The 21,653-nt window shown below is 33.2% G+C and overlaps 1 protein-coding gene across 1 annotated transcript in view; it reads left to right on the forward strand.

Annotated features, from left to right (window-relative positions):
* Positions 1-20,929, forward strand: part of Tyr (tyrosinase) — a 104,476-nt gene extending 83,547 nt beyond the window's left edge. The window contains exons 4-5 of the mRNA XM_026401520.2: positions 1,115-1,296; positions 20,703-20,929. Coding sequence (XP_026257305.1) covers positions 1,115-1,296; positions 20,703-20,929 — 409 coding nt within the window. The remainder of the gene's footprint in view (positions 1-1,114; positions 1,297-20,702) is intronic.
* Positions 20,930-21,653: the final 724 nt, after the last annotated feature.

Here is a 21,653-nt window from a genome sequence, read left to right on the forward strand (position 1 = left end):
ACAAATTTAATACTGGAGCTAACTAGAGAATATTTTGTATTCATAAGCTGGATTTGCAGGGCTGATTCATTAATTAATCCACAATTAAATAACAACTCAGATCAGAAAAGTCCAGATTCTCTAAATAAATAAAATTATTTTCCATTGTGGAAAAAAAAATGATCACTATTTCCTTGTTCTCTTCAAAATGTTTGAAAATGTTTTTTCAAATTTTATTTTTGTGTTTAAAGCATTATCCTTTTCTTTTTAGAGAATAATCTCCCTACCATGTACTAGTCTTCTAGCCAAAATTTTAAGCTAAGTAAAAATAACTTGCTTATTTAGCACCTTCTTAAAAAAGAATATATTAGTTATTGCTTTGAACACAGGTAGGAAGAGTATTCTCTAGTAGGGAAGATATTACTACTCTCATTTTAAGTATGTGGAGTCTAATTTCCCAAGAAGTTCACTAATTTTAAGCATATAGCTATTAAAATATGGAGGTAGGCCTCAGGAGAGTTCTTTAACCCCAGATCTAGTATTATTTCATTCAACCAATAATTAAATTTTTTTTTTCCACATTCTGAAAGTTCTAAACTATCGCTTCTCGGCCTTTTGGCTAAGATCAAGTGTGAAAGTTCTAAACTAGTTGTGTCAGTTTCATTCTTCTAGGACTTTTTAAAAAGCTACCCTCAAATTTCTTTCAAACTAATGAACTTCCTCAGGGCCTGCTAACATAAACTTGTACTATATGAACTATTTTCATGTTAGAAGCTATTAATAATATTAGCATGGGATTTTCATATAGACCTTGTTATTTTATTTTGAGAATGTAGTTTTCATGAATTCCTTGGTACAATCCACAGAACTGCAAATATGTATATATACATATGTACATACATAGAGAAACTATATATATATATATATATATATATATTCATGTATATACATTTGTATATATATTGCATATATAATATATGTATGTATATTTTTATAAACATTATTTTTTCTCTTTTTTGGTGCATTATAATTATACATAATAGCAGGATTCATTGTGGCATACTTGTACATGCATGTAGCATAATTTGGTCATAAACAATACATTTATAAATCTAAATAATCCTTCCCTCTGCAGTATTTTTGAACAGTGGCTCCGAAGGCATCGCCCTCTTCAAGAAGTTTATCCAGAAGCCAATGCACCCATTGGACATAACCGTGGATCCTACATGGTTCCTTTCATTCCTCTCTACAGAAATGGTGACTTTTTTATTTCATCCAAAGAGCTGGGCTATGAATACAGCTACCTCCAAGATTCAGGTAAAGGGCAATTTCTTTTTTGATAAATTACTGAATGTAGTGTGATCTATTTCTTTTATGGTAGTACAGAAGCTTCTTTTTCTGCAATGTTATCTTCAAACACTTTGAATTGGGCATGTATATTATGCTTCTTAGCTTATCACCAATTTATCATCACATGACATTTGAATTTATATCCATTTTGCTTAATATAGGACACTTTGCACCTGGCAACCATGAAAGAACATTAAAGTTAGAATGGGGACATTTTCCAGCCATGACTCTGCCATTTAACTGTGGTGTTAGTTTGGGAAGTTTGCTTAAATTTCCTGAATCTCAGTTCATTAATAATCTGAAATATCATGATCAAAATACACCAAAGAATTATTGTGAGATTAAAGAGACTAGTGCTGGATGGCATAAGATAAGCACTGGCAGTTTTGTAATTTTCTTTGGGTGCTTCATACTAGTAGAAAAGTTGTGAAAATCTTGATTTTAATTCTAATCAATAATAATGACTATAATGATGATTACAATGTTTATTGCTATGTCTCCGATTAAGATAGTTGTATAAAACCCTAAGTTTGGTGTCAGATCTGTGTTTTAAATAATCTTCCTAAGTAGGACTATACCAGTGTCTCTTGGGCAAATCAGGGGTAGATGGCAATGTTTCTCCCTACAGGAAACCTGCTACATTCATATTCTTCACCTGCATTTCTAATAAACCTTTTATTATTTTTGAATTTTTCATTTGTTCTACTTAGTTGTACATGACAGCAGAATGCATTTCAACTCATCATACATAAATGGAGTACAACATTTCAATTCTCTTATTGTACACAGTGTAGATATGCACCATTTGTGCAATGATACATGTACCTAGAGTAATGATGTCCATCTCATTCCACCATTTTTCATATCCTCATAACCCCTCCTCACTCTCCCCTTTGCCCAATCCAAAGTTTCTCCATTCTTCCCATGCCCCACCATCATCATCATCCATTAATCAGAGAAAACATTCAGCCTTTAGTTTTTTTTTGGATTGGCTTACTTCCCTTAGTATAATATTCTTCAACTGCATCCATGTATCAGCAAATGCTATCATTTTATTCTTTTTTATTGCTGAATAATACTATGTATATATATATATATATATATATATATGTGTGTGTGTGTGTGTGTGTGTGTGTGTGTGTGTGTGTGTGTATATATATATATATACACATATATTTTACAGTTTCTTTGTCCATTCATCTATTTATTGGCACCTAGGAAATCTTCATCATGTCGAAGTAGACCCTGACTTCCTTAACAAGAGTCCTAAAGCCCAAGAAATAAAATCAAGAATCAATAAATGTGATGGATTCAAACTAAAAAGCTTCTCAAAAAAGCAAAAAAGACAATCATTGAGGTACAGAGAGAACCTATAGTATGGGAGCAAATTTTTACCACATATACATCAGATAGAGCACTAGTCTCCAGGATATATAAAGAACTCAAAAAACTTAATACCAAAAAAAAAAACCCAATCAATAAATGGGTAAGGTACACTTAGCCCATTAACAGACACTTCTCGGAAGAAGATATACTAATAATCAACAAATATATGAGAAAGTGTTCAACATCTTTAGTAATTAGAGAAATGCAAATCAAAACTACTCTAAGTTTTCATGGAACCCCAGCCAGAATGGCAGTTATCAAGAATACAAGCAACAATAAGTGTTGGAGAGGATGTGGGGGAAAAGGTACACTCATACATTGCTGGTGAAACTGCAAATTGGTGTGACCTCTTTGGAAAGCAGTGTGGACATTCCTCAGAAAACTTGACATGAAACCACCATTTGAACCAGCTATCCTACTCCTTGGTCTATACCCAAAGGACTTAAAAACAGCATAGTACAGAGACATAGCCACACCAATGTTTACAGCAGCTGAATTCACAATAGCTAAACTGTGGAGCCAACCTACATGTCCACCGTAAGTGAATGGATAAAGGAACTGTGGTATATATACACAATGGAATATTGCTAATCAACCTGCTATTAGGGAAGTATTTATTTATCTAGAAAGACGTGAGGACACTTAAATTCTAAGAGAATTTAAGTGCCCAATATAAACACCAATACAAGGGGGTAAAAGAAGTCCTCCTCTCACTACACTGTGCTTTCACTCCAACACATGAGTGCCAGCAATGAGAAGCAGCAAAACCAGTGGGAAAGGGACATTCAAGAGACATTAATGTTTAATTATATTCATGGATAATTTATGAAACAATGTGACATAAGGAAAATAAAATGAGCAAATGAGTGAAATTTACCAACTTCATAGCTCTTATGATCATCTCTAGTGACACAAAAATGACTGACTTCCTTTCAGATCTCAAGAAACCCCAAATCTAAAATGGAAGTAAGGTAACTGTGCAAAAAAGTATAAAGCATTGGGTAATAAGATTAGTAGGTAAAATCCTAGAATAGCAGGGAGAAGAAAAGCAATGATTTGTGAATAGTATAATCAAAACCACAAGGCAATACTTGAAGGATGAGTAGGCAGATAGCAGATAGAAATGGGCAGGGAATATTCTAAGCTGAGAGAATAACAAGAAAATATACCACAGTTTCTTTATCCATTCATCTATTGATGGGCATCTAGGAAATCTTCATCATGTCGGATTAGACCCTGTGTACAGTGTATAGTGTACTTTTAGAATTTTGAGTTCTCCTGAGTGGTATAAACCACAGAAAATGATGTTGAGAAGGTAAATTGAGTCATTTGATAGTATCAAACAGATATTGACTACTTTTCTGTATGCCGGGAACTTTTCCAGTTACTCTGTGTGGCGCATTTCCTTTAGTCATTACATCTACTCTAAAGAGTAGATACGATTCTTTTTCCATTTCATCCGTGAGTAAACAGGGGATTAAAGAATAAATTTCCCCTGTGTTATTTATATACCATGTGACTGTCTGAGTCAGCTTTTTTTGTCTCTGTGAGCAAAAGACCTGACAAGAACAATTAGAGGAGGAAAAGCATTTGGGGAGCTCACAATTTCAGAGGTCATTTGCCATAGACTGCTGGCTTGAGAGCTGTGGGTCCAAGATAAAGCAAGTATCATGGCAGAAGGGTGTGACAGAGGAAAGCAGCTTAGGACTTGGCAATCAAGAATGACAAAATACAAAGGTATGCCCTCAGTGACCCACCTCCTCCAGTCACTACCTACCTATCTCCAGTTACTACTCAGTTAATACCACAGTGGATTAATGCACTGCTTGGGCTAAGGCTCTCATAACCCAATCATTTCATCTCTCAACTTTCTTTTGTTCTCTTACACATCAAATTTTGGGGGTCATTTTATATTTAAACTATAACAGTGACATAGCGGAAACTGTTAGAAGAATTAGCAAAAAGCATATTTTCCCCACAGTTTTTTATTGGCGCATTATAGTTGTACATACTAATGGGATTTGTTATTACACATTTTATCAGTCTTATCCTACCCTTTTGGACCATTATTTGAATAGGTATGGATTTGATTGAACATTTTTTACTTGATTGCAAAGATCATAGATAGCCAAAAGAAAGGATATTAAAATAGCTGACAGTGAGTTTTTTGAAAACTTTGAGATTATTGAGAACAAAGAATTTTCCAAATAGTGATAGTGAGCTAAAAGGAGGGGCCTCCTATGAGTCAAAAAAAAAAAATGGCAGCCTTAAGCCACGTGTTTTCCTTTCATTCTAAAACAATCAAAACAGTACATTAAAAAAGAACTATATTGTAACTATTCTTCAAAGTTTCACCACCATTTAATATTTTACAATTTCATCCCCATTTCTATTTCCAGAACATGGCAGACCTTTTCGTGGATTCATCCTTTTGAACATTCTGTTGTCTCTATCTAAATTCTGATTCTATTTCTCCTCTTGTCAAACTCACAGATATGAAATCATTTTATACACAGTCCTGTGTAGCTTCTCTGTGAATCTGTTCCCATTCCACCTCAGGTATAAGCCCTGCAAGATTAAAATTACCTTGCAATACTCTCTCTTCTAAGTAAAAAAAAAGAAAATGTGATGTGGAGTAAAATCAATGAATCAATTTGAGTGGAAGTGATGGTTACCATGAATGATTTCACTCCTTAATTATAAGTGAAGCATGCTATAAAAATGTCACTCTTCTAAATGTCCAGGTCTAGAAATGTATTCAAAAACATCTTTCAAGTATTCTATCATGCCAGTTTTTTTTAAGGTAACCTTAAAAGTTTCTTTATTTTTTTTATATACATTTATTGAATTGCTACTTTGAACAAGACTTTGTCTTATGTTTTATGTATACAGTGGTAAATAATATAGTATCAGTCTTCACATAGCTTATAATGGAAGAAAAAGATCTTAAACAATTATTGCCTAAATGACTCATTTATCTAGAGGTGTTCCTATCCTCAGGTGTCAATGAAGTGATATTTCAGAAAACATCAATATTATATGTAGAATTAACTCATTCAAAAAGAGACCTTAATTATTGATTTTTGCTTTGATGTTAGGATAATAGAAGCCATTGAAGAATTCGGGCACATCATAATCAAAATTGAGTTTTAAAAAAGAGTTTTATTGTTGCAGTATATACAAAGTTTTGTAACCATTGGAAAAGCATTGACAGAGTGGCTGATGAAAATGTTATCATAAAAGTCCATAGGGGAGAAAACAGTAGTTTGGATTGTAGCAGTGGAATAAAGAAAGGATAAATATATCTCAGAGTATAGGGGATATATTGTCCTGACACTCAAAAGAGATGACTGGTCCTCAGATCCTAATGAGAGACATGTCAGGACATAATTTGTAATCTCAGCTAATCTTAATCCCCTCCCACCACTGGATAATGGAAACCAGGGGTGTTCTACCACTGAACAACATTCCCCCACATCGTTTTACTTTTGTTCTAATTTTTATTTTTAGGGAGAGTCTCACTAAATTGCTGAGCTGGTGATCCTATTCTTCTGTCTCTCCAGTTGCTGGAATTATAGCCCTGGGGTACTACTGTGTGCATTCCAGCTAATTTTTAAGAAGCTGTGTAGTACTTATTTTAAATCTATTTTATGTAAAAGCAATTTGGGAATCAGAAATATGAAATTACTGTTTCTGAATTATAAAAATAGTAAGTGGCAAATGTAAAATCTAAACCTTATGTTCTATTGTCCTGTGGAGGAGTCTGTTCCCTTTAACCCCTATAATTGTCCTCTATGTCTGTCTATAATGGACCTCAGTCATTCTTCACTACTGTCCAAATGGTTACCTTATATTGCAAAGGCAATAAATCGTTGGATTTTGTCAGTGAGGAGGGAGGAAGCTCTAAGACTCACGTTAGAGGCTGGAAGGTATTTATTCTAATTAAATTAAAAGAAAAAAAATTAATTTCAGATTATTTATTTGCTTTCCATATAGCTGTGAATTTACAGTTATTCCTTTCAAAAAATTTGACTTTAAAATAAGCCAAAGAAATTGTTTATTTCTATTTTATGAATCATTCTATATTATTGTTTCTGTTGTACTTTCAAAGACTTTAAAATGTATCTCTATTCTTTCCTAAAGTTTAAGCTTATTTAAAAACTCCTTTAAAAGTCTTGATATAATTGAGTTTGGGTCATTATTCATCATTTAGGTCTTCATGTTTATAATTATGTAAGTGTTTTCTCTAAAAAGGCAGGTAATATCTGGCATTTGTCAAACATTTTCTTTTATAATTAGATTTGGTGATGCTTTTAAAAATTGTTAGCAGGTCATTTTCTTGCATATATAATTGATTAAAAAATGAGACCAAAAAGCTTCAGCAATGAAAGGTTATGTCCTCAATTTAGTACCATTTGTTAAGAGCTTCCTTCTTCCACTGTATCGAAAAAGACATGGAAATTTGATTTCAAAAACAAGAGGAGTAGACTTTGTTCACAATCACGGCAATGTCTCACTCTACAAAAGGAATTTGAATCTCTATTATTCATGGATTAGTCCAACATGGCTATGTTCCCACCTACTGTCTGCTCTTCTATTTTGCCATCAGCACCACACACTCAATTCCAACTTCTGCTTCTATTCAGAGGGACAGTCTTCTCAGATGAGTTGACTTGGTAGTTGTAGGAGATCTCTGCCCCATGATCCCACTCTATCTTGTACATATTTTGCTTAGAACTTCATTATTCCTGAAATAATTTGCTTTTCCACTGATCATTCTCTTCAGGCTACGTGCTCTGTCTTATTTCTTTGGCTCTCTAAGTGCCTGGATCACCACCTGGCATCTAGTGTGTCTCACTGAATATTTGCATTTTGAATAAATGAAGGAATGGATAGGAGAATGAAAGATGAAGCAAGACATAATTCTTGTTCTCTAAAGCCTGTGACAAGCCTGAAAAGTAAGACATACATATAAATAATTATAATGCATGGGTAAATGTGCCAAGTGACACAGGAAGAAAAGTCTGAGAATCTAGAAGAGAGATCTGAGCTAAGTTAGCAATTGAAGCAGGTTGGAGAGAGAAAAACATGTTGGAAGCTGGTGCAGCTAAACTATGGTTGAAATAGTTTGGGAATAACAAGAAAAAAAATAACAGCTACATATTGCTTTTTATGTGGTAGGCCTTGTACCAAAGGCTGCATATACGTTGCTTATTTTAATCATTGAAGCTGCAGACTCCTGATTTGTTAGAGTAATGGGTCTTCAACTCCCTTGGGTCTTTGTTGAGTGAACAAATGGGCATTAAAATGCACTTTTGAAATAGAGAAAGAAACTAGACAGAACTATACAATTATTCCAAAGAGTATGTGTGACAGGAATAATGGAACTTTAAGTAGGTAAAAATCAAAGAAAAATATGACATTAAGAAAGAATAAAATTGGCCAAATCATATTGTTATATTGTGTGCATGTACAAATAATGTGACAACAAATGCCTTATTATATATAACTATAATGTACCAACTAAAAATGTGGAAATAAAAAGAAAAGAAAGAATAAAAATGTTCTCTGTTGATGTTCAAAAGCAGGTAGCCAAGAGCCAAAAGTCAGAATTTAGTTTGAAGACATTGAGAAATAAAGAGATTGTTTTGAAGTCACTCCTTCTGTGAGTAAAAACTGAGACCACTTAGAATGAATTGGCATAGAGAAAAAATAAGAGAAACTAAAGAACAGAAGGACAGACATAAAAATATTATTTATAAATACCAAAAGTACTGGAACTGCACTGTCCAAATTTGCACAATTATTTCCTGATTAGAGAACAATCCTGCCTTAATAGTTCTGAATATTACCACCTTTATGACAAACAGTGAGACTCTCACTTTAAATCTTATTGTTGCTACCCATTCTTTCCATGATAATTTATAAATATTTCTTTTTCCTAATTTAGTGGATACAATTTTATTATATATTAAGTTTACATGTATGTGTAATTCCATAATACTCTAAGTTACTTATGTCTTATTTTAGTGGGCATATAATTAACTTTTCAAAATAGTTAGAACTTTTGAAGTGCAAATGATAGACTCTCTGTAGGAACAAAATTAAATAAAATAGAATTTATTGTTTTATAAAATCCAAAGAAGGGAGGGCTCTTAAAGTTATGGAACAGGTAGAAATACAATAAATACTGAAAAACAACAGAAACATAGAAGCTGAGAGCCCTGAAACCTGGGTATTTTTTTTTTTCCAGTTTGTGTTGGCTCTTGTGTGTTGGCTTCATCTTGTCCTCCACTCAGGGAAGTGTGGTAGTCCTCAGTTCTTCATTTGACTCTCAGTTCCAGCAGAGTACATTCTGAGTAATTATCCAGAGTGGCTGCCCTTGAATCCCTAGTCTACCAAGGACTAATTAACTAAAGCCAAGGCAAGGTGTTATGAAAGAATGTTAAAAAGTTCCTTCTTCAGCAGAGGAAGGATGGAGAGCAGATATACTAAGATGAAGACTCAAATTCCCTGGGTTAAATATTTCAGTTTATTGATTAGCTTCAATGGTAGTGTTGGTATGTTGAACATCAACTTTATCATATTAGAGACCAGAGATACTTCTGATAATTCTACAAGGCCTGGAGTTTACCCTGGACCAGTTTACCCATGGTCTGTAATGGCTCATCAACATTCTGTCTACATTCCAGCTAAGAAAAAAGGAAAAGGAAAAAGAGTAAAGACATATCTTCCCTTTTTAAAGAAACAGGCCAAAAGTTACATGTATTACTTTTACTTGAGACTTGAATTATAAAGCTATAACTCTCTGCAAGAAGAATTCAGGATGCAATCTCTTCTTACATTATCACTAAATGGATATTGACTATCTTCACTGTACATACTATATATCTTCTACAGACATTATAGAACATGTTCTATAAAGAACTGCTGTTTCATAGACTATCTACTCTTATTGAGCAGATATTGAGTAAAGACTTTTTCATTTACTTAAATTGTACAGCTTCCTAAATAAATTCTTTAACTATATTTACATAAATTTTAAATATCTCTCTAAATTACTATATGTTTATATTTATAATTGAGAGCAAAAATAAGATCTATTTTCCATTATACTTATTTAGTCTAAGTTTTATGTTCAAGGACTTTTAATTTATGTAGTCTTTATCCAACAGTACCATATTTATTTTAATATACCTTACATGATCATAAATGTTCTGAACATATAATAATATCATCTATTAGTTACTTTAGGTACTACTATTTTTGAAAATGTACATTCTAGTAATATGTTTCCAAATCGTCTAAGCAGAATACATCATTTAGATTTTGGGAAATTTAAAAGGAAAACAAACACAAAATAAAAATCACCCATAAGCCTACTACTGATCAGGTTAATAAAGTGTTGTACTTATTTTAGTCTCATTTGCTCTCTTTTGTGCTTTTCCCACATGTTTATGTACATAAAGTAAGCATATTCTTTACTTAATTTCATTTTGCAAATAATATATCCACGTTATTTCAGAAGCCAAAGAGTTCTTCAAATCTTACAACAAAATGGCCTACTTCCTATGCACAGTCCCCTCCTCAATCAACTACTGTAGTATTTTAACTATTTATTCTATAATTTACATCGATATTGCAAAATAATGGGCAAATATTACTAACTCAATTCATGAAGTGTGTCTGAATTGTTTTAGCTCTCTTTTTGTTTTTTGGTTTTGTTTGTTTGTTTTAATTAGTTATACATAACAGTAGAATGCATTTATGCACTTTGATATATCATACATAGATGGAATGTAATTTCTCATTTTTCTGAGTGTACATGTTACAAAATCATATTGGTTATGCAGTCACATATATGCATATGGTAATAATGTCTGTTTCATTCTACTATCTTTCCTATCCCCATATCCCCCCTCTTTCCCTCCCATCATTTCCCTCTACCTAATCTAAGGTAACACTATTCTTTCCTAGTGCCCCCCACCTTATTGTGAGTTAGCATATGCATATTAGAGAAAACATTAGGCCTTTGGTTTTGTTGGATTGGCTTATTTCGCTTGGCATGATATTCTCCAACTCTAACCATTTACTAGCAAATGTCATAATTTCATTCTTCTTTAAAACTGAGTAATATTTCATTGAATATATATAAAATATTTTCTTTGTTTATTCATCTATTGAGGGACACCTAGGTTAGTTCCATAGTCTAGGTATTGTGAATTGACCTGCTATAGACATTGATGTGGCTGCATTACTATAGTATGCTGATTTTAAGTCCTTTGGGTATAAACCAAGGAGTAGAATAGCTGGGTTAAATGGTGGTTTCATTCCCAATTTTCTGAGGAATCTCCATACTGCTTTCCAAAGTGATTGCACCAATTTACAGTCCCATCAGCAATGTATGAGTATACCCTTTTCACCACATCCTCATCAACATTTATTGTTGCCTGTATTCTTGATGATTGCCATTCTGACAGGAGTGAGATAAAATCTTACAGTATTTTTGATTTGCATTTCTCTAATTGCTACAGATGTTGAACACTTTTTCATATATTTGTTGATCAAATGTATTTCTTCTTCTGTGAAGTATCTGTTCAGTTCCTTGGCCTATTTATTGATTGGGTTATTATTTTTTTGGTGTTAAGTTTTTTGAGTTCTTTATATATCCTAGAGATTAATGTTTTATTGGAGGTGGATTTGGTAAAGATTTTCTCCCAATCTGTAGGCACTCTCCTCATTTTATTAATTGTTTACTTTGCTGAGAAAGAGCTTTTCAATTTGAATCCATCCCATTTATTAATTCTTGATTTTACTTCTTGCACTTTAGAAGTCTTGTTAAGGAAGTCAGATCCTAGGCCAACATCGTGAAGATTTTGGCCTATTTTTTCTTCTATTAGGTGCAGGGTCTCTGTTCTAGTGCCTCAAGTCTTTGATCTACTTTGGGTTGATTTTTGTGCAGAGTGAGAGATAGAAGTTTAATATCATTTTACTACAAATGGATTTCCAGTTTTGCCAGCACCATTTATTGAATAGACTATCTTTTCTCCAGTGAATGTTTTTGGACATTTGTCTCATGTAACATAACCATATTTATGTCTCTGAATCCTCTATTCTGTACCATTGGTCTACAAGTCTATTTTGTTGCCAATACCATGTTGTTTTTATTAGAATAGCTCTGTAGTATAGTTTAAGGTCTACTATGGTGATGCCTCCTGCTTCACTTTTCTTGCTAAGGATTGCTTTAAGCTATTCTGGGTATCTTATTTCACAAATATATTTCATTATTGCTCTTTCTAATTCTATAAAGAATGTCATTGAGATTTTAATAGGAATTGCATTAAATCTGTAGAATGCTTTTAGTAGTATGGCCATTTTGACAATATTAATTCTACCTATCCAGGAGCATGGGAGATCTTTCCATCTTCTGAGTTTTTTTTTTCAATTTCTTTCTTTAGTGTTCTATAGTTTTCATCGTAGAGGTCTTTCACCTCTTTTGTTAGATTGATTTCCAGGGTTTTGTTTGTTTGTTTGTTTGTTTTTTGAGGCCATTGTGAATGGAGTAGTTTTTCTAATTTCTCTTTCAGTAGATTCTTTGCTGATGTATAAGAATGCATTTGATTCGTATGGGTGTTGATTTTATATACTGCTACTTTGCTGTATTGATTTATTAGTTTGAGAAGTTTTCTGGTGGAATTTTTTGGATCTTTTAGATATATAATCATGTTATCAGTAAATAGTGATAGTTTGAGTTCTTCTTTACCTATTTGTATCCTTTAATTTCTTTCTTTTGTCTAATTGCTCTGGCTGGAGTTTCAAGGATGATGTTGAATAGAAGTGGTAATAGAGGACATTTTGTCTGTTCCAGTTTTTAGTGGGAATGCTTTCATTTTTTCTCCATTTAGAATTATACTGACCTTGGGTTTAGCATATATAGTGTTTGTTGAAGTATGTTCCTACTATCCCTAGTTTTTCTCGTATTTTGAACATGATGGTGTGCTGTATTTTGTCAAATGCTTTTTCTGCATCTACTGAGATGATCATAGGATTATTGTTTTTAAGTCTATTAATAATATGTATTATATTTATTGATTTCCGTATGTTGAACCAACCCTGCATCTCTGGGATGAATCCCACTTGATCACAGTGCACTATCTTTTTAATGTTTTTGTATGTGATTTGCCAGAATTTTATTGAGAAGTTTTGCATCTATGTTCATCAGAGATATTGGTCTGAAGTTTTCTTTCCTTTATGGGTCTTTGTCTGGTTTAGATATCAGGATGATATTAGCCTCATAGAATGCATTTGGAAGAGTTCCCTCCTTTTCTATTTCATAGAATACTTTGAGTAGTATTGGTGTTAATTCTTCTTTGAAAGTCTTTTAGAACTTGGCTGAGAATCCATCTGGTCCTGGGCTTTTCTTGATTGGTAGGCTTTTGATGGCATTTTCTATTTTATTACTTGGAATTGATCTATTTATATCATATATGACCTCCTCATTTAGTTTGGGTAGGTTATATGTCTCCAGAAATTTGTTAATGTTTTGATATTTTCTATTTTATTAGAGTATTCATTTACAAAATAGTTTCTAATTATCTTCTGTATTTCAGATGTGTCTCTTGTGATATTTCCTTCTTCATCTTATATTTTAGTAATTTGAATTTTCTCTCTTTTTATCTTTGTTAGCATGGCCAGAGGTTTATCAATTTTATTTATTTTTTCAAATAACCAATTTTTTGTTTTGTCAATTTTTCAATTGTCTCTTTTGTTTCAATTTCATTAATTTCAGGTTTGATTTTTAATTATTTCCTGTCTTCTACTGCTTTTGGTGTTGATTTGTTCCTCTTTTCCTAGGGCTTTGAGATATAATTGTAAGTCATTTATTTTTTGATTTTTTAGTCTTTTAATGAATACACTCAATGCCATAAACTTTCCTGTTAGTACTGCCTTCATAGTGTCCCAGAGATTTTGATATGTGTTATCAGTGTTCTCATTTACTGCTAACAATTTTTTATTTCATCCTTGATTTCTTCTACTCTCCATTTATCATTCAACTGTGTATTATTTAATCTCCATTTGTTACAGTAGCTTCTATTTTTTATTTTATCATTGATTTCTGATTTCATTTCATTGTGGTCTGGTAGAAGGCAGAGTATTATCTCTGCTTTTTTGCATTTACTAAGAGTTGCTATGTGATGTAAGATATGGTCTATTTTAGAGAAGAAGCCATGTGCTGCTGAGAAGACAGTATATTTGCTCATTGATAGATGAATAGCTCTCTTTTTAAAAAAAATTAGTTGTAGATGGACGCAATAACTTTATTTAATTTATTTATTTTTATGTGGTGCTGAGGATTAAACCAGTGCTTCACACATGTGAAGAAAGTGCTGTACCACTGAACCACAACCCCAGGCCTATTTTAGCTCTCTTATAAACTACTTTTTAATTTTTTTGTGGTTTCATTAGTGAATTATGGTTATAGTTAATAAGGCTATACAAAATTCACACATAAGCCTATGCCATTTTAAGTGGAGTGAGATGAAATTTCAATGAGATTTTGATTTGCCTTTCCCTGTTTGGTGGGGATGTTGAACATTTTTTCATATAACTGTTAGCTATTTGCTTTTCTTGTTTTGAGAAATATCTGTTTAGTTCTTTTACCTGTTTATTAGATGAATTATTGGGGTGTTTTGGCCAGCTTTTTTGCTGCTCTGACTAAAAGATCTAACCAGAACAATGGTAGAGGAGGAAAAGTTTATTTGGAGGCTTTTGGTTTCAGAGGTCTCAATCCATAGACAGCCAGGTCCATGCCTAAGGTCTCAAGGTGAGTCTGAACAATATAGTGGAAAAGTGTGGCAGAGGGAAGTGGCTCACATGGTGATCAGGAAGCAGAGAGAGAGAATCCACTCTCTAAATATATACCCCAAAGCCACACCCTCAATAAATTACTTCCTCTAGCCACATCCCACCTGCCTCCAGTTACCACTCAGTTAATCCCATCAGGGATTAATTCATTGTTTGGGTGAAGGCTATCATAACTCAATAATTTCTCCTCCAAAACTTCTTGCATTGTCTCACACATAAGCTTTTAGGGAACATCTCACCTCCAAACCATAACATTGGGGTTTTGTTTTGTTTTGTTTTTTGAGTTCTTTATATTTTGTGGATGGTAATCACTTATCAGAGGAGTAACTGTCAAAGATCTTCTTTCATTCTGTAGGCTCTCTCTTCACACTCTTAATTGTGTTCTTTGCTGTACAGAAGCTATTAATTTGATGTCATCACACTTATTGATTTTTGGGTTAATTTCTTCAGCTTTTATTGGCACAGGCACTAACTCCACTATGTTGAAGTATTGCACCTATATTATCTTCTAGCAGTTGCAGAATTTCTAGACTAATCCCTATGTCTTTGGTCACCTTTGAACTGTCTTTTGCACAGGGTGGGAGATAGGGAATCTAGATTCATTCTACTACATATAAATATCCAATTTTCCAGTACCATTCATTCAAAATGCTATCTTTTCTCCAACATATGCTTTGGCACTTTTTTCTTTTAATATCATATGGACATATCTCTGTGGATTTGTCTCTGTCTTCTATCCTGTTCCTTTGATCTTTATATTTGCTTTGATGCAAATACCATGCTGTTTTTGTTTTTATAACTGTAGTGTAATTTGAGATAAGATATTGTGATGCTTCCAGCATCACTCTTCTAACTCAGAACAGCTTTGAATATTCTTGGTCTTTTATATCCTTCCAAATGATTTGGCGGACTGTGTTTTTTTTTTTTCCTAGTGTTGTGTAAAATGTCATTGATATTTTGATAGGGATTGCACTGAATCTGTATGGTGCTTTTGGTAATATGACCACTTTAACAATATTAATATTTCCTATCAAAGACCATGAATGGTACTTCCATCTTCAAAGTTCTTCTTTAATTTATTTTTTTCAGTTTTCTGTAGTTTTTGTTTGTATAGGCCTTTCATTTTTGTTGTTGTTGTTGTTGGATTCATTCCCATTAATGTATTGTAAATGACACAGTTTTTCTGATTTCTTTCTTAGCAGAACCATTATTGCAATATAGGAAAGAGATTGATTTATTTATGTGGTTCTTGTACCTGCTATTTTGTTGAATTTGTTTATCAGCTGTAGAAGTCTTCTGATAGAGATTTAGGGGTCTTCTCATAAACAATACTAGTTTAACTTCTTTTTTCTATTTGTAACCCTCTAATTTCTTTTCCTTGCCTAAGTACCCTGGCTACAGTTTTGAGAACTGTATTAAATAGGAGTGCTAAGAGTAGACATCCTTGTCTTGTTCCTGATTTTAAAGGAAATGCTTTCAGTTTTTCTCTATTTTGTATGATGTTGGCTTTGGGGTTTTTATATGCAGCCTGTATAATACTAAGTAAGTTCCTTCTATCCCTAGTTGCTTCAGTTCTTTTAAAAAATGAATGGTTGCTAGATTTTATTGAAAGCTTTTCTGTATCTGTTGAGATGATTTTATGATCCTTGTACTTAATTCCATTTAAGTAGTGAATTACATTTACTGATTTGTATAAGTTGAACCATCCTTACATCCCTGGGATGAAACCCACTTGATCTTCTTGATGTGTTTTTGACAATTTTCCAATATTTTATCAAGGAGTTTTGCATCTATGTTTATCAGGTATTTTGGCATGAAGTTTTCTTTCCTTGATGTATCTTTGTCTTTTTATGGTATTGGGAGGTACTGGCTTCATTGAATAAATTTGGCAGTGTTCCCTCTACTTCTATTTTATGAAATAATTTGAGGAAAGTTCACATTAGTTCTTCTTTTTAGGCCTGATAGAACTTAACTGAGAATACATCTAGTTCTGAGCTTTTCTTTGTTGGAAGTCTTTAAATTGCTTTTTCAATCTCATTGCTTGATATTTGTCTGTTTTATTTTTCTGTGTCCTCATGGTTCAATTTGGGTAGGTCATATGTGCCTAGAAATTTGCCAATATCATATAGATTTTCTAGTTTATTAGAGTATACATTTTCAAAATAGTTTCTACTGATCCCAGGTTTCAAAAGTGTTTGTCATGACACTTCTAATTTATCATCTCTCATTTTGTTGTTTTGGGTTTCTCTCTCTTTCTCTCTCTCTCTCTCTCTCTCTCTCTCTCTCTCTCTCTCTCTTAGTTTGGGTAAGGGTTTATTAATCTTCTTTCTTTTTTCCAAGAACAAACTCTTTGTTGCATTGATACTTTGTATTGTTTTTTAACTTTCAATTTCATTAACTTTGAATTTGATCATAATTATTTCCTGTCTCCTACTGATTTGTTCTTCTTTTTCTAGGGCTTTGAGGAGTAACATTATATTACTTATTTGTGATCTTTCTGGTTTGGGGGTGTTGTTGTTCTTTATAAACATTCCTTTTTCAGCTGCCTTCAGATTTTCCCAGAGATTTTGATATGTTGTATTTATGCTCTCACTTGTTTCTAGTTTTTTAAATTTATCCACTGATTTTTTTTCTGGTCCATTGCCCATGCAAATATATTATTTAATCTTCAGATATTAAAATTATTTTTGTTTTTTAACTCATTGATTTTATTCCATTATGACATGATAGAATGCAAGAAATTATCTCTACTTTTTGTATTTGGCAATACTTGCTTTGTATCCTAAAATATGATCTATTTTAGAGAAAGTTCATGTCTCACTGAGAAGAAAGTGAACTTGATTGTTGATGGATAAAATATTAGCTAGATATCTTTTAGGTCTATTTGATTAATAATTTTAGTTCTGTAGAGTCCTTACTTTACCTGAATGACCTATTGAATAGTGAGAAAAGAATGTTAAAATCACCCAGTATTATTGTTTTGGGATCTATTTCATCCTTTATGAGGAATTGGATTTGTTTTACATGGGCAGGTACATTAGTGTTAGGGGATTAGAGACATAAATATTGCATATCATTTTGTTGTTGGGTGATTTGCTTAACCAGTAAGAAGTGACTTTCTTCATGTCTTCTGATTAACTTTGGCTTGACTTCTACTTTGTCTTATGTGAGGGTAGGTACCCTTGCTTGCTTTAATTCTCAATTTGCATGGTCTATCATTCTCCCTACTTTCACCTCCAGTCTTCGAATATTGTTACATACAAAACAAATCTCTCTTTCTTGTATACAACAAATAATTGGATCTTGTTTTTAACCCTCTCTGCCAAGCAGTGTCTTTTTACTGTTAATGGAGAGAGATAATTTTTATTTCCTGCTATTTTAGTTTAATTCTTATGCTTAATTCAAACTTGGTTCTCCTTTAATTAACTGTTCTTCTGGTGAGATCCATTCATATGCTGACTCTGATATTTACCTTATTTATTTGTTTATTACTAGTGATTAAACTCAGGGGTACTTTACCACTGAGCTACATCCCAGTCTTTTTTAATATATATATATCTATATATATATATATATATAGATATAGATAGATATAGATATATATATATATAGATATATAGAGAGATATAAGAGAGATATAGATAGATAGATAGATAGATAGATAGATAGATAGATAGATATTTGATTCAGGATCTTGGTAAGTTGCTAAGGGTCTCATATGATGCTAATGCTGGCCTTGAACTTGCAATCCTTCTGCCTCAGCCTCCTGAGCTCCTTGAATTACAGGTGTCTGCTGACATGCTTAGTTTCTGATATTTAGTTTTCATTTCTTCTGCATATTTACTTAACTGAGTATTTTATCATGTTAGATTGGTGTCATGAATTCTTCAATTTCTCATGGAAGGTTTTTTTCTTACATTCAGTTTTAAGGAATAGTTTGCTGGACCCAGTAGCCTTGATTGACACCTGAGTTTTTTTGTTTGTTTGTTTGTTTGTTTGTTTTTTTAAGGGCTTGGTATATGTTATCTCAAGCCTTTCTGTCTTTTTAAGGTCTGGGCTGAGAAATTAGTTGAAATTCTACTTACATCTAAATATGACCTACCATTTTTCTCTATTGGTTAATAAATCTTAGTGGGGGAAAATTGTTGAAAATGTTCTCTATAGTTCCTCTAATCTGGGCATAAAATTGTAATGTTCTCAAATAGGTTGATAAAATAATCATTAAAGATAGCAAAATTACATTATACAGGGAATAAATGAAACAGGAAGAAGAGAAAAATAAGGGAAAAAATAAAGAGTAAAGAAAAGATAGAACCAAGGTTAAATAGAAGAAAGCCATGGGTAGAAAGGATCTGAGGCAGAAGCAGGTAATGCTGTTGCCCTCTCTGGGGTGCCCAGGTAACAGGTCAGTAGGCATGTATCTGAGCAGACTTGGTGACTGGTGTTTGTGGGGTGCTCCTCTAAATCTCTTTTGTGGTGTGTACTGCCATTGTGTGTTCATGAGTTTCCATGCTGGTGGCTTGGGGTTAGAATCAAAAATTGCCTTCTCTGGGTCCATGCATTTGAATGAGAATTGGGTTACCTGCCAACTCACAGCTGTGGATCCTCCTAAAGACTCTAAAGCAGAGTAGCTCCTTTTCTGGTTGCTAAGGATTTCTTGCCAGTTGGTTCTTATTCTTCAACCCAGGGGCCTGAGCCTGTGTGTTTGGAGGATGCTGTGCTACATCTGCTGTTTCTGTTGAGTATGAGCACACAGGATGCAGGACTCAGAGCTCCAAACCCGCTTTTATTTCCTCCATATTCTTAGTACAGTACTGTCATGATTTTGGTTCAAATCCGTATGTAGGATTATCATTATATTTACTACTTAAATATTGTTTAGAGTTTGACCAAATAATATGCTGTAATTAATTCCTTTCTTAGGTTACTTTTCACTTAGAGTTAAAACTTCATCTTTTTTAAAACAACTATAAATATAACATCCTAACATAATAAACCATGGGTAATTTATAATTTTTTCCTTGGACAATACTCTTTGCGCTCATCTCTTTTCATTCCCCAGCTTCCACCCTGGGACATCCCTTCAAGTTCTCATCTGGGTCCAACACAGTCAATCATTCAGTAAATTTTTTAGTCTTTCATGCATCATACCAGATATCAGGATTACATCAGTAGTTAAAGCCTACTACTGGTCCCCAAGGAGTTGGTTTAATAGAGAAAATAGAGATGTACATAGTAATTGGAATAGATTGTAGTAGGTACAATAATAGAGGAAATGCTAATCCCATAACATTTTAGATACTTAAGGCTTGTTAAAGTAAATATAAAAATGCTTTTAAGAAACTCATTGCAGTTGAGGAGCTAGATTTTGACTTTATGAAACAATTCAAGAAAACTGGAAGGGATCCCAGGGAGTACATTATTTCTGAAGTTTGTGTTTTAGATTATTAAACTACATAATTTTAGATATTGGAAGCTTTTTTGAGCAATAGTTACTAGGGCTTTTGTCCCTCCCCTGTGACCTTTCCTTGTGTGGTTTGAAGCAATACAAATGATCAGACTAGTAGAGGATTTGTTTTGCTCAGAATCGTTGACAAATGCCTTTGATTACAATTGGTTGTTTTAAGATTTAAAACTGTGATCTCTATGTATACTGAGATTATACAAATGTCCTAGAATTCTTGGGAGAGTTCTGAGATTAATGAGCATTTGCCAGCATTACAATCAATGTTTGTAAAATAATTTTAATTTACTACCTTAATGGATTATTAAATGGTTAATGATATAACAGTGTTTCATTGATTATCAGAATTCTTGTAAGATCAGCAGAAAGCTGAAAAAATAATAACTAACACTGAATACACAGTCTGTAGAAGGCACTGAATATTTTACAGATTACCCATAAACTTTAAATAAGAGAGTTTCCTTTTCCTTTTTTGCTGTTGAAGAAATTGAGGTTTAGGAGTATTAGGTGAACCTTTTCTAAGTTCTTCCAGCTAATTAGTAACAGAGCTGGCACTCAAACCCAAGTGTCTGACTCCAAAGTATTATCTAAGGATAATGATGATGATAATGATAGCAATAACAAATACATTATACATTAAGATGTGTTTCTATTTCAGATCCAGGCTTTTTTCAAAACTACATTGCGCCCTATTTGGAACAAGCCAGGCAGATCTGGCCGTGGCTCCTTGGAGCAGCTCTGGTAGGATCTGTCCTTACTGCCATGCTAGCAGGGCTCACCTGTCTTCTGTGCCATCCCAAGAGAAAGCAGCTTCCGGAGGAAAGGCAGCCGCTTCTCATGGAAAAGGAGGATTACCACAGCTTGTTGTATCAGAGCCACTTATAAAAGGCTTGGGCAGCACAATGAGATCTACAGGTCTGACCTCACTCTGAGTGTGGCACAGGTTCCCTGGGATACAGAAAACCCTGACATTTGTCTGTGAAGACCATTCTTGGAGCTGTAATCTAACACAAAGCGTGTCCCCCACACCCAGGTAGAACACAACTGTGCTTGTCTTGCTGTTTTCAGTCAGCCCTTTTTATAGCTTTCCCCAAGTCTGTATCTTCAAGGAAAGAAAATTTGGTAATAAGTAATTGTTCTTTGTATCTGAATAAAACTACTCTTATAAAAAAAATTGCAACAATTTTGACTTTTGCCTCCTGATTATTTAAAGATGTGCTTCTTTTTTGTCTTCTTTCTTTGAATTTAATAAAATTGTAACAAATTTACACCAATTGACTCATTTGAATTTGAGAAATACGTTTTTATTCCCACAGGTAGCATGGTATTTCCCTATATTTTACATTCCTGCTCCAAAAATATGTGTAGACTTCAAACAGTAAACAACCTTCAGCTAGCTCTTTCCTGTCACAGCCTGACTGTATGTACTTTTGAAGGTCACTGAGAACAAAGGCTCAGCCATTAGAACAAATGTGGCTAAGTGCCTGTCTCTATTAAAAGTCTTGAATTGATAATAATAAGCATACTAACAGCTATTTTATCTTCTAAAAATAGTTTTATTTTATTAGAAAAAATTGAAAATGCTATAAAACATTTGAAAACTCAGAAT

Source organism: Urocitellus parryii, chromosome 4 (genome assembly GCF_045843805.1).
Source record: "Urocitellus parryii isolate mUroPar1 chromosome 4, mUroPar1.hap1, whole genome shotgun sequence".
Taxonomy (NCBI): Eukaryota; Metazoa; Chordata; class Mammalia; order Rodentia; family Sciuridae; genus Urocitellus; species Urocitellus parryii.